General features: G+C 54.9%; 1 protein-coding gene across 1 annotated transcript in view; it reads left to right on the forward strand.

Moving 5' to 3' along the window:
- The first annotated feature begins 136 nt into the window (after positions 1 to 136).
- EFNA3 (ephrin-A3) overlaps positions 137 to 13,316 on the forward strand; it is a 93,978-nt gene continuing 80,798 nt past the window's right edge. Inside the window, exon 1 of the mRNA XM_015419107.1 lies at positions 137 to 243. Within this exon, the coding sequence (XP_015274593.1) occupies positions 137 to 243 (107 nt within the window). The remainder of the gene's footprint in view (positions 244 to 13,316) is intronic.

Raw genomic sequence — 13,316 nt, forward strand, 5'->3', positions numbered from 1 at the left:
CCGACCGCGGGGGGGGGGGTGTCGTTCTTTTGTGGCATGACCTATATTTGCGTGGCTGGGGTGGGCTGCCAGACTGGCACACGCACCGACGCGGGGAGGGGAGGGGAGTGGGTGGCGGCGGCGGCGGCGGCGGGCGATGGAGGTGCCGGAGTGCGCCTCTCCCCGGGCGCCCACCCTCAGTCCCCGGAGCCCTGGGTGGCACGTGCCCGGGCAGCGCCGGGCCTCCTCGGGGACCAGGGCGAGGTTTGGGCTCCTTGGCGGCGGCGGCGGAGGGGGGGGGCGTGTTGAGAAGGGAGGCTGGCACTGGGGGGTGTTGCTTCCCGCGCGGCCTGGCCCGGCGCCAGGGGGAGAACGGGTCCCTTTTGGATCGCGCCGGCCAGGCTGGGTGGGTGGGGAAAAACCAGCCGGTGCCTGCTCTTCTCGCTTCCCCGAGGACAGAGGCGGCGGGGAGCCGGAGGCAGGCGTGCCATGCCCGCGGCCTGGGTGCAGTGTTCCCTCTAAGCTGAGTTAGTGTGAGCTAGCTCACAGTTTTGTAGCCTCTGGCTCGCACATTTTTGTCTTAGCTCAGGAAGGATGGGGCTCCAGAGCAAACTGATTTATGCAGTAGCCAAATCACCCGCTCACAACTTTAATGCCGGTAGCTCACAAAGTAGAATTTTTGCTCACAAGACTCCACAGCTTAGAGGGAACATTGCCTGGGTGCCAGTCCCAGGTGCCCTCTGGAGCCCCTTTGCGAAAAGGCCGACCTGGGGCTTCCTGGTGGTTTGGGGGGACCGGAGTTGTCAAAAGCCACCCCTCCTCCCAATGGTGCCCTTTTCCCCCCCCCCCCCCCCCCCAACACAGAGGCGCCAGAGGCGCCCCCTCCATGTGTCGGCGTGTTTGGAAACTGGAAGGCAAAGATGCCCGTTGGGAAGGGGTGAGGGACATTCCTCCGAAGTCCCAGCCACCGCCACCCCACTTCTCCCTCCGCCAAAAAGTGGTTTCGGGGGATTTGGCCTGGTGCCGCTGATATTTGGTTCCCTGTAAACAGGCAGGCTCCGGAGAGGAAATCTGGCACCGGCGCCCTGCTTAATATGAGTCAAGCCCGCAGTTGGAGCTTCTTCCGTGGGCTGGATGGGGTTTTTTTCCCCCCAAACGGGAGGGCGCATACCAATTTGTGTCCCCTGTTTTGTTCCTTGCTATGTGCTTGGCAAAGGGGAGTCTGTTTGGACACCGGGTGGGCCTTGTTTGGTGGGAGGCGTTTAAATGAAACTGCTGGAGGTTTTCTGCGTGTGAGTGGGGTAGACGACCAAAACGGGGCTCCCCTTTCTTTGGGAAGCCCCCCCTCCTGCCTACAGCGAGGGGTCCCCACGGGGCAATTTCCTTCCACTTTCTCCCTCTTCCTTCCCTCACACCAGCCTCCAGTGTTGACCACCACCGCCCCCTGTGCATCCCTCAGGGTGGCGCATGGATGCTCCAGGGCGAACCCCCTCCCGTGGCTGCGACATGCCCCTTGCCACAGGTTCTCGGGGTAGTCTTGGCCTGCCGCCAGAAGAGGTGGGGTTGGGGTTGGAATCGCGGCATCGCTGGTTACGGTTGTGCTTTTAACAACAACGGGGGGGGGGAGGGAAAAAATCAATGGGGGTTTTAAAGTAATAATCTGGAAATTGTCATGGCCGCCGTGGAGAGCCACGGGGAGCTAGATCAATGGGGGAGTTAACGGGGCCTGCGCTGCATCCCTAATGCTCGGCTGGTGGGGTGGGGTGGAGCCACGAAGGGGGGCATGGCTGCCAAGCCAGGGAGAGGCCGGGGTGGTGGTGGTGGAGAGAGGGCAGTGATGCGCCCAGAGCTGAAACGGGGGGGGGGATGTGGTTTGGGCCTGGGTGGGTGCTGGGCCGGCAGTGGGCCGCTTCCTGGGCCACCCAAAGGGCTCCCCCCCCCACATACACTTTCGGTAGCCTTTGCGTCTCCTCATGCGCGGGACCCCCGTTTCCTCCAAGTCTTGGCTGCGAACCGAAGTGGGGAGGGACGGATCAGGCAGGGGAGGTTGCGCGTCTGGCTGTGCGTGCCCTGTCTGTAAATCCTCGCCGTCCCCCCCTTCCCCGGTGTGTCCGTCTGTCCTTCTGCGTCTGGGTCTCACGCCCTCGCTTGCCTCCCTTTTGTGTGCCGAGGGAGCACCGTCGCCTTTGAGAATGTCTTTTGAGGCGGAAGCCCGGGCCTCATAAATTGCGCCTCTGAATCGGGTGCTGGCGGGCGCTGCACAATGGCAGAACGGCCGGCGCGGGGCCCTTGGCGGAGACCACCCCGCCCGCCCTTTCCTTCCTTCCTGTGGCCAAACAAGCTTTCTCCCCCCGGACCTGACTTTTCTGCGGTGTCGTGTGAGAGAGGTGGTTTGGGGGGGAAAGGGGGGTGCCGGGGAAGCCGGTTGCTAGGGAGCCGCATAAAAGGCGCAGGTAGAGTTTCTCTGCAGAGTCGGACCCACAATGCATTGGGGCCTCCTTGGCGATGGTGGAGAGAATGGGCCTGGTTTGGGGAAAAGCCTGGCTTGGCAAAGATTCGGTGGAACCTCCGCGCCGAACAGCCGAACACCGTTGCCTCCGCGGGTGCCTACTTTTCCTCCGGCCTCCCACCTTGGACGTTCAACTGTTGCTTCTTCCAGGTTGTGGGGAGACGCTCCCCACGGCCCCCTTGACTTTGGAGGGCTTCTGCTTGGTTTCTCTTCTCCCTCCCCCCCTTGGCAGGCCCACCTTGAGGGGCCAGGTCTTTGTGGCGAGCTGAAACGGCGTGGCGGGGGGGTGTCTGCCGCAGAGCCATGTTGCCGGCGCGTCGGGGATATTTATGGCGAGGCAGTGCGGCAGTGCTGGCTCGATCGCAGCCGCGCATACCCATGCGCCGGGATTTTGGGGATAAATTATCGGTGGAATTGGTCCTCGTAGGCCTGGTCACCGGGTGTTACACAAGCCGTAAACAAGCCTCCACGAGACGCCTTCCCTCCCCCATCCCTGTGGAGTTCAGTGACTCCTGAGACCTGTTTGCTTCTGGTGGCACTGCTTGGGCTGGGCCCTGGGTATGTTGTCACCCTGCTTTGGGGGACCAGGCTTAAGGGCAGCTGCCCCTTCCCAGTCCCTTCTCTGTCCGTCCTTCTCCAGAGAGCCGACTCCTTTCCAGTTCTTTGAAAACATGTTAGAGATACCCAAGAACCTCTTCCCATGGAAGGCTAATTTGTCCTTGTGAATATTCTCTTTCCTCGTTCACACGTGTGCTGGCATGGAGGGTGCTTCTGCCCCATGGTGTTGGGTTTTTTTTTTTTTTTGGGGGGGTGCCCTGCTTCAGGGCTCATTTTGTAGAAAAAGAGGTGCAGGAGCTCATTAGCATAATTCATTTGCATAGGCCACACCCCCTGACATCACCAGAAGTGTGTCAGAAGGCAACACCCACCGCTCAGGCTCCACCGGACTGTTTTGGATTGCTAGCTATGGCAGGGGGGGGGGAACGTGCAGATCTGTCCTCGCAGAGGAGGGAGAGCTTGTACCTGAATAAAACTTGGTCTTAAAGGTGCCACTGGACTGTTTTGGACGGGGGGGGGGCGTGGGGAGCTCTGCAACTTATCTGGCTGCTTCTTGCTCTGACTGAGGGCTGCTGGGAGCAGGGGGCGGGGCTTCTTGCATGTGCCCGCCCCCTGCGCTCTTTACTGCCGGAGCTCCGCTCCCGTGCGCTTCTGCAGGAAATGACCCCTGCCCTGCTTTCACCTTTCTCTCCTGCTGCATCGCCTCTCCCCATTCCTCCAGGACTGTGCCGTATCTCCCATGCTCTCAGTCTCCCAAAGAGCAACGAGAGACAAAGGGTGATGTTGGGAATCCACCCGTCCTGCTACAGTCATATCTGTTTCATCTCCCGGCCCCCTTTTCTCATTGGGTCTTTTCAACCATCCGCAGAGGTGTCTGTGCTCTCTGCAAAACCCCCAAGGGCTTAAGAAAGGATTTTCCCGTTTCTGCAGGCCACCGTTTAAACTGGTGGCCAGTCCTGTGCGGGGTTCCCAAATGCTCAGAATCCTTAGGTGCCAAATGTTTTGGTGCCTGGGTCACCCGCAGCCTGGGATTGATATAGGAAGTTGCCTTGTCTCAAGGCAGACCGACCAAGCTCAGTTTTGATGGTGCCAATAACCCAGCCGGCCTTCTGGAGATCCCCAGATCTGTGGTCTTTCTGAATGCAAAGCAGTTTACGAAGGAGTCTGGGACCACAGATGTCTGATATCTGAGATCCTTTACTGTTGGGGTGTCAAATGTGCTGCCCGGGGGCCGAATCAGGCCCCCGGAGGGCTTCTATCAGGCTCGCAGTGGAACTGGCTGTCTTCTGCTTCTTCCAGTTCTGCTGCTGCCGCGTCATTGTAGGTTTGCAGCTTACGGATACACACCTGAACAGCATACTCAAGATTGCAACAGCACAGACTTTTTGAGGCAGTAATTCAGAGCAAGAGGTGTCAGTTATCAGGCACTGTTAAATAAACAAAATATTGCAAGAGTGCTGATGTTTTAAGGTTGTTTTTATTTCAAGTAAAAAAAAACCCTTTATGTTTGTGTCCTTTATAAAGTTTATGTCTCTGCTACCTGGCATTACATTTTATGACACACATGGCCCGGCCCGACAAGGTCTCATTTATGTCAGATCCAGCCTTCATAACAAATGAGTTCGACACCCCTGCTTTAATGGGAGACTGAGATAGAAGCTCTCCAAGGTTTCAGGCAGAGATCTTTCCCATCACCTACTGCCTGGTCCTTTGAACTGGAGGTGCCGGGGATCGAACCTGCGACCTTCCGTGTACAGGGCAGAGGCTGCTCCACTGAGCCACACAGCCCCAACTCAAACTGGTAGCTGCTCTCCAGGGTCTCGGGATGAGGTCTTTCACATCACTAACCACCTGGCCCTTAACTGGAGATGCCGGAGACCGAACCTGGGACCTCCTGCATGCAAGACAGAGGGTCTATCACAGAAGATAGATCCAGGTGGTCATCCGTGTTGATCTGAAGCAGTAGAGCAAATTTAGAGTCCAGTGGCACCTTTAAGGCCAACAAAATACTTAGAATAAAACTGTGTTGGTCTTAAAGGTGCCACTGGACTCTAAATTTGCTCTATCACTGAGCCACACTCCCTACTCTGACTGGTCGAATCTCTCCAGGGTTTCGGGCAGAGATCTTTCCCATCACCTCCTGCCTGGTCCTTTTAACTGGAGATGCCGGGGGTTGAAGCTGGGATGCGGTTTTGCCCCTGAATATTGAGGCCTGGTTCTAGCTCTGACCCTTGACCTTTCCCCTTCAGGCTTCACCCCTCCCGGAGACTTGACGGCCCGGAGCCTGCCTCCTTCTGTTCTCTCTCAGTCCCCTCGATCTGTCTTGCCTGCTCTGAGGAGAGCACAGTGTGTGTGTTTGTGCGTCTCCCGTCTCCACCCTGCAGCGGTTCTCTTTTTCCGCTCCTAGGGTGTGAGTCCCTTTCCCTCGTGTCACACTAGTGTGCGCATCTTTCTGGACAAGGACAGATGTGAGTGGGTTGCTGATGAGGAATGGAACTGCTGGTGACTTTTGGGGGTGGAGAGAGGGCGACCGGGCAGGGGGTCTTCCTCCCATCTCTCAAGCCCGCTCCCCTCCAAGGAGAGGCTGAAAGCTCTTTCTCCACGGAGAAGCGACGGGCGAACAAAAGACCTTGCATTAAGGGACATTAAATTCCTATCCCACATAATTAAAGAGAGAGCGAGAGAGAGCGCAGGAGAGATAAGCAAGACCTCATAACAAGGTTGGAAGGAGTATCTCCTAGCAGCCGGCTTCGTCCTTTCGGGATCTAGCCCCATGGATGGGTTGGAGAAGAAATAGGGGTGGTTCACGTGTTGCGAAATTCCTACCCAGAGGGGTGTTTTTTTTAATGAATGTGCAACCTGTGTGTAATTATCTGATATGGGGGATTTCACGGCTTGCGTGGCGTTTGGCCCCGTCCTGGATAGCCCAGGATAGTCTGATTGCATCAGATCTCGGAAGCTAAGCAGGGTCGGCCCTGGTTAGTTCTTGGATGGGAGACCACCAAGGAAGTCCAGGGTTGCGATGCAGAGGCAGGCAAGGGCAAACCACCTCAGGCCTTGGTCACATGGACCGGATATCGTGGGGGGGAGGCGTGGCTGTTTGCCCTGGAGCGAACTACCGTGCGGCCGCTGGATCAAACGTCCCGCCGACGTCCCGTGGTCCGGGGGGAGGTGCCAATCATACATCAATCCTGCGGCGCGGCAAAGAAGCGGCGCGGCGTGGGTTGTGGTTTTTTTTAAGCCAAGTGTGCGCATGCGCCGTTGGGTGCTTGTGCGCATCCTGTGGAGACTTGGGGAAAAAAAACCTTTTCGCGACGGAACATGGGCAGGCACCGGATGCCACGAGCTACCACCGGAAACGTGATCAGACGCCCGCCCTTGCCCCGCAGTTTCTGGAAACTAGTACCTTGGAGGTACTCGTTTTTTACGGCACATCTTCGGCAGGAAGCCTTGGTTAGCCACAGGAGCTCTACGCTTCCCGGATGTTGCAGTTTGATCGCGCCCAGAAAATCCGCCTATCTTCCGTCTCTGTAGCGTGGCTAATGCTCCGTCTGACCACAGGCTCTGTATGTCTTTTGCGCTGACCTGGTTGGCCCAGGCTAGGCCAGTCTCATCCGATCTCGGAAGCTAAGCAGGGTCGGCCCCGGTTCGTGCTTGGATGGGAGACCACCAAGGGATACTGGGGATGCTATGCAGAGGCAGGCAATGCAAACCGCCTCTGCATGGTTCTTGCCTTGAAAAACCCTATGGGGTCACCATAAATCAGCGGTGACTTGACGGCAACATATATATAAGAGAGAGAGAGACCTAGATACAGATATATATAATTCGAGCTGGCATGTTGTAGCATCTGGAGGGGCGGGCTCTGGAGGCCTGGGTTCAAATCCTTGTGCCGTTTGCTTGGTTGACCTTTGATAGCGACCTCACCCCGTTTTTATCCCTGGGAGGCAGGTTAATCGCAGGCTCCTATTTCCTTCCCGATTGTCCGCTTCCTGAATGTTCACGTCCTCTATGGCAGATGGTCAGAGAGGGCACTTATTTCTTCCTGGTTGTTACCAATTACAGACCTACGTTTACATAGCCGGACCTAGCACATAAGGAAGTGTGGAAGGCTTATTTGGCAGACTGGGGAAACCCCCATGCCGGCTGCATGTGGCCCCTTGGAGCCGGGGCGGAATATGACTGTTATAAATACCCACCTACCCCCCCCCCCAGCAAAGCTAAACAGCTCTGTTTATTTGTTTGTCGGGTTGATGATTTAGATAAGATTCAGGCCTGGGCGGATGGCACCTCCCTGTTAAAAGTTTTGTAATGTGTTCTGGCAACTGCATGCCTTGGGATCTTTTGGGTAGATGTGAGTTTGTGGGCGCTGCTTAAGATCGGGAGGGATGTGTTCCTGGGCGTCGTGGTGCCAGAGACCATTTGTTGTCATGGTTAAGAGCGTGGACTCTAATCTGGGAGAGCCCGGTTTGATTCCCCACTCCTCCACATTGCAGCTGCTAGTGCGACCTTGAGTCAGTCACAAGTTCTCTCAGAGCTGTTCTCTCAAGGGCGGTTTTCGAGAGAGCTCTCTCAGTCCCACCTACCTCACAGGGTGTCTGTCGTGGGGAGGGGAAGGGAAAGGAGTTTGTAAGCCGCTCTGAGAATCCTTTGGGTAGTGAAGGGCGGGGTATAAATCCAATCTCCTCCTCCTCCTCCTCCTCCTCCTCCATTTTCTTCTTCTTCTCAGCGACTGATGACGAGGTGCATTCACATTAGGGTTGGGAGCATGGGGTTGGGAAATACCTGGTTTGGGGGGATGGAGCCTGGGGAGGGTGGGATTTGGGGAGGACAAGGGACCTCAGTGGGGCGCAGTGCCATAGAGTCCACCCTCCCAAGCAGCCATTTTCTCCCGGGGAACTTATCTTGGTTGTCTGGAGATCAATTGTAATAGCGGGGGACGGAGGCTGGCCACCTTATTCCGTGTCCCAAGGCGTCTCTGTTTCAGAATGCTCAAATAGAAGGCTGAGGACTAGTAACTTGTGTCGACTAATTTGCAAAGCTCAGAAAGCTCTGTGCATGCCGCTTCTCTGTACCATGATGCGCAATGACAGAAGTAAGTGGCTGTTGTTCACCTGAATGATGACTGGCGGACTGTACGTGAAAATAAGTGAAATAAATACTGGTTGGAGACGGGAACGAGATGACATTCTCTTTCTCATTCTACTGCGTGCACACTTAACGTCTAATTTTTACTAGTACGACAAGCCTGTCTCCGGCAGTGTTCCCTCTAAGCTGAGTCGGTGTGAGCGAGCTCACAGTTTTTTAGCCTCCAGCTCACAGATTTTTGTCTTAGCTCAGGAAGGATGGGGCTCCGGAGCAAACTAATTGATGCAGCAGCCCAATCGCTTGCTCACAACTTTAATGCCGGCAGCTCACAAAGTAGAATTTTTGCTCGCAAGACTCCACAGCTTAGAGGGAACATTGGACTCTCCGGATTGTGCCGTTCGATGCTGTAAGTGGGGGCTGACATGACGGTATGCTCCTCCATACCAAAAACGTTCCTTGCGTACGTCGGCAAAGAGAGTTCTAGCCTTGCCTTCTGCCCTGAGAGGCTAGTTGTCTCGTTGTGGGGTGCATTTGAATGTGTAGGAATGTTTGTCTGAAGCAGTAGGGACACAGGTTAGATATCCAACCGAGGACTAGGCCAGAGCCTTACCTGTGCCTCATCTGTCTCTGCGAACAAGCCAGGAATGTTGAGGCCCGGCCTGTCTCAAACTCGGGGGGGGGGGGGGGGGGCCCCCGGAGGGGACGCTCCAGAAGGGGGCAGTTTTAATAAAGGGGTTTTGGAACCTTTCAGATCTGGCCACGGACAATGTGACTTGGAGTGCCTCTGCTGCGGATGTGCAAGAACCACACAAGGAATTGTTATGTGTCCCTCGTGAACGCGCTCTTTTGATGCGAAACGATTCAACAGATGAGCTGATTCAGGTGTTCGGGGAAGGCGCTTGCTTATGCCGTGTCAGGGTCTTAGAGGCTGGTAGGGTTTCCAAACCAGGGGGGGAGGGTGTTACTTTGAAAGAAGCCATTCTCTGTGTTATTCCCCCCACTCATGGAAGGGTTTGCAATTTGGTTTCCCCTAGAGCTCGGGAATCTGCTCAATTCGAATCTTATGCTCCTCACAAACTTTATTTAATTCATTTGTACCCCACCTTTGTCCCTGGTGGGAACCCAAAAATGGCTTACATTGTTCTCCCGCAAGGTGTGACTGGCTGGCCCAAAGTCACCCAGTTAACTTCCATGGCACAAGTGGGAATTTGAACCCAGGTCTCCCAGACCCTAGGCTGACGCTCTTAACCAGTACACCACACTGGCTCCCACCACGAGCGAGAACTTTGGCTTGGTGGCACTCTGTGCCAAAGCAGCAACATCTAAAGTCTCCCGCAGCCGCCAACCCAAAGGGACAGGAAGTTCGGTGAGGTCAGTGGTAGAACATCTGTTTTACACGCACAAGGTCCCGGGTAAATGTCCCCTGTTAAAAGGAGTTCTACTAGTGGGGCTTGTGAAAGGCTTGTGGGACATGCGGTGGAGTCGATCGGCGCTAGATGCAGGACAGGGTGAAAGAGAGGGACTTCTACCACCACGATTAACTTGTGGAACTCAGGGACACAGGGGGGATTAGAGAAATTCAGTGGAGGGTAGGTTCATCGATGGCTATTAGCCATGGTAGCCGATTGGAATCTCCATGTTCAGAGTGTGGCTGCTGAGAGTCAACGTGGTTATAATGGTTCCTGTGCTGGACTTGGAGTGCTTGTTCATGGAGAAGAGGTCCATCACTAGCCACTAGGCATGGTAACTAAAGGGAAAGTCCACATCCAGAAGCAGTCAACTCTGAATCTCAGTGCCACCTGACAATAGGCCTCTATGCCATATTGTTGGCCCTCCAGAGGAACGGATTGGCCACTGTGTGAGATGGGATGCTGGACTAGATGGACCCTCACTGGTCTGACCCAGCAGGGCTCTTCTCAGGTTCTTATGAGGGGAAGGCCTCCGCCTCCATGCCCTGTTGTTGGTCGTCCAGAGGAACTGGTTGAGGCCACTGTGTGCGTGAGGCAGGATGCTGGACTAGATGGACCCTCACTGGTCTGACCCAGCAGGGCTCTTCTGATGTTCTTATGAGGGGAAGGCCTTGGCCTCTCTGCCCTGTTGTTGGCCCTCCAGAGGAACTGGTTGAGGACACTGTGTGAGGCAGGATGCTGGGATAGATGGACCCTCACTGGTCTGACCCAGCAGGGCTCTTCTGATGTTCTTATGAGGGGAAGGCCTCGGCCTCTCTGCCCTGTTGTTGGCCCTCCAGAGGAACTGGTTGGCTACCTTGTGAGACAGAAAGCTGACTACATGGACCCTCACTGGTCTGATCCAGCAGGGTTCTTCTGATTTTCTTATGATTAGGCCTGGGCTGAAATCTTACTGGGCAACCTCTCTTTCATCCTAATCTACTGACTGGGTTGCTGTGAGGATAAAATGGAGGAGGGGGAGATCCATGTCCTGCGGCCTTGTTTCTTGGAGGAAGGGGAGAATGAAACTGAACTAAATAAATAAATCCAAAACAGGAAGAGTCTTCTGGGCCCAGCTTGTAGGTCTTCTGCAGCCATCTGGTTACCTGCAGTTGGGGACAGCTTCAGATTGTTATTATTATTATTTATTTATACCCCACATTTCTCCTCAGTGGAGACCCAAAGCGCCTCACATCATTCTCGTCTCCTCCATTTTATCCCCACAACGAGCCTTTGAGGCGGGTTAGCCTGAAAGTGTCTGGCTGGCCCAAGGCCACCCGGCAAGCTCCCGTGGAAGAAACGGGGGCTTCGAACCTGGGTCTCCCAGACCCTAGTGTGTCACTCTGGATGCTACGCCACTCTGTCCCCTTGGGCCTAGTTCAAACTGGATTAGACCAAAAGTCCAAATTAGATGGACCTGTGGTCTAATCCAGCAGGACTCTTACTTTCTGAAGTACCTTTTTTAAATCACCCACCTCACAGGAGCGCGTGATAGTGAGCTTTATGGGCCAACGATCTGACTCTTTGTAAAGCAGCTTTGTATGCCTGCGCCTGTATTATATCGGGGAGGGAGCGTAGCTGATTTGTAGAGCCTGTCTCGTTTTCCCTGCATGCCAAAACTCCCTGTTTAAGTCCCTGACATCTTCCAGATAAAGGATCTGAAGGAGCAAGCAATTTTGACTGGGTACTTGAAAAGCCGCCGCCGCTCGGTGATTCGGGACGGAGCTCGACAGACCAGTTGTCTGCCTCCACAGAAGGCGGTTTCCCTTGCCCAGATTATGGTAGAAAGCACATGCTTTGCCTGTGGAAGCTCTCTGGCTCTTCAGGTTCTCTGGCGCAAAGCCCCACCAACTGATCACCAATGGCAACTAGAAATTTCAATTCTGGCGACCTGCGGGGAACGCGCGGCTGTGTTTTGCTAAAGGAGTTGACAGCTTTTTTTTTAAAGTAAAAAACCCAACAATCAGCCACTGACAAGATGGAGACACACAGAGTGCATCCTTCAAAATGGTACCAGATGGCCTCTTGAGCTTGAGGTACTGCGTAAGTGTCTTGGGTTCGAAACGCGGAATGTCTCGCTAGAGAAACACATGCGTTACCCGCCCCCCCATTTTTTGTGCTTCTTCTGTCAAAATTCTTGCGGTGGGTATCGATCCAACCTCTGTTGGTTGGTTCTCTGCAGGGGTCATTTCGTAGAAAAAGAGGTGCAGGAGCTCATTAGCATAACTCATTAACATAACTTATTTGCATACACCACACCCCCTGACATCACCACAAGTGTGACAGAAGGCAACACCCACCGCTCAGGCTCCCTTGGACTGTTTTGGATTGCTAGCTATTGGGGGGGGGGGGGCACGCAGATCTGCCCTCACAGAGGAGGGAGAGCTTGTACCTGAATAAAACGTGGTCTTAAAGGTGCCACTGGACTGTTTTGGACTGGGGGGGCGGGGGGGGGCTCTGCAGCTTACCTGAGGGCTGCTTCCGGCTGTGACTGAGGGCTGCTGGGAGCAGGGGTTGGGGCTTGTTGCATGTGCCCACCCCCTGGGCTCTTTACTGCCAGAGCTCCGCTCCTGTGCACTCCTGCAGGAAATGACCCCTGGTTCTCTGCAGTGCTCTGTGTTTGCCAAACAAGAAGTGAGAGAGGCAAAGCTCACTGGCAACTGTAAACCATGGCTGGCTATGAGGTGCTGCTGCCATTCGTGGGCCTCTGCCCTGGCATCTCCAATTAAAACATCTCTGACAGAAGGTCTGGGAAAGACCTTCGCTCAAGACTTTGGATGCCTGCCACCAGTCAGAGTAAACAGTACTGGCTGTGCGGATCAAAGGTTTGCCTTCATCTGCTGGGAAGGGTCCGCAGCTTAGTAATCAAACCCCTCTGTTGGGTGCAGGAGGTCTTGGGTTCAGATTCCGGCATCTCCAATTCATGAATCTCTGGGTGTGAGAGGAAGGGCTTTCTTACCCGTAAACCTGGAAAGCCCTGCCCGTCGGAGTTTGCAATATGAGGTTGGATTGAATATAAGAAATGTTAGAGGAGCCATGTTGGATCAGGCCAATGGCCCATCCAGTCCCACACTTTGTGTTGCACAGTGGCCAAAACCCAGGTGCCGTATGGAAGTCCACTAGCAGGGCCAGAGCCCCAGAAGCCCTCCCACTGTGGCCCCCCAAGCATCAAGAGTACAGAGCATCACTGCCCCAGACAGAGTATTCCATCTGTACCTTGTGGCTCATAGCTGCTGATGGACCTCTGTTCCAGATGTTTATCCAGGTGAATTCCACATGGTGTAGTGGTTAAGTGCCTGGACTCTAATCTGGGAGAACCAGGTTTGATTCCCCATTCCTCCACTTGCACCTGCTGATGTGACCTTGGGTCAGTCACAAGCTCTGGTACAGCTGTCCTTGAAAAAGAGCAGTTTGTGTTAGAGTTCTCTCAGCCCCACCCACCTCACAGGGTGTCTGTTGTGGGGAGAGGAAGGGAAAGGAGTTTGTAAGCCGCTCTGAGACACCTTTGGGTAGTGAAGGGCGGGGTATAAATCCAATCTCCTCCTCCTCCTCCTCCTCCTCCTCCTCCTCCTCCTCCTCCTCATTTAGAGTTCTCTCAGCCCCACCCACCTCACAGGGTGTCTGTTGTGGGGAGAGGAAGGGAAAGGAGTTTGTAAGCCGCTCTGAGACACCTTTGGGTAGTGAAGGGCGGGGTATAAATCCAATCTCCTCCTCCTCCTCCTCCTCCTCCTCCT

The sequence above is a fragment of the Gekko japonicus genome, unplaced genomic scaffold (assembly GCF_001447785.1).
Source record: "Gekko japonicus isolate JY-2015 unplaced genomic scaffold, Gekko_japonicus_V1.1 scaffold25, whole genome shotgun sequence".
NCBI classification, from domain to species: domain Eukaryota; kingdom Metazoa; phylum Chordata; class Lepidosauria; order Squamata; family Gekkonidae; genus Gekko; species Gekko japonicus.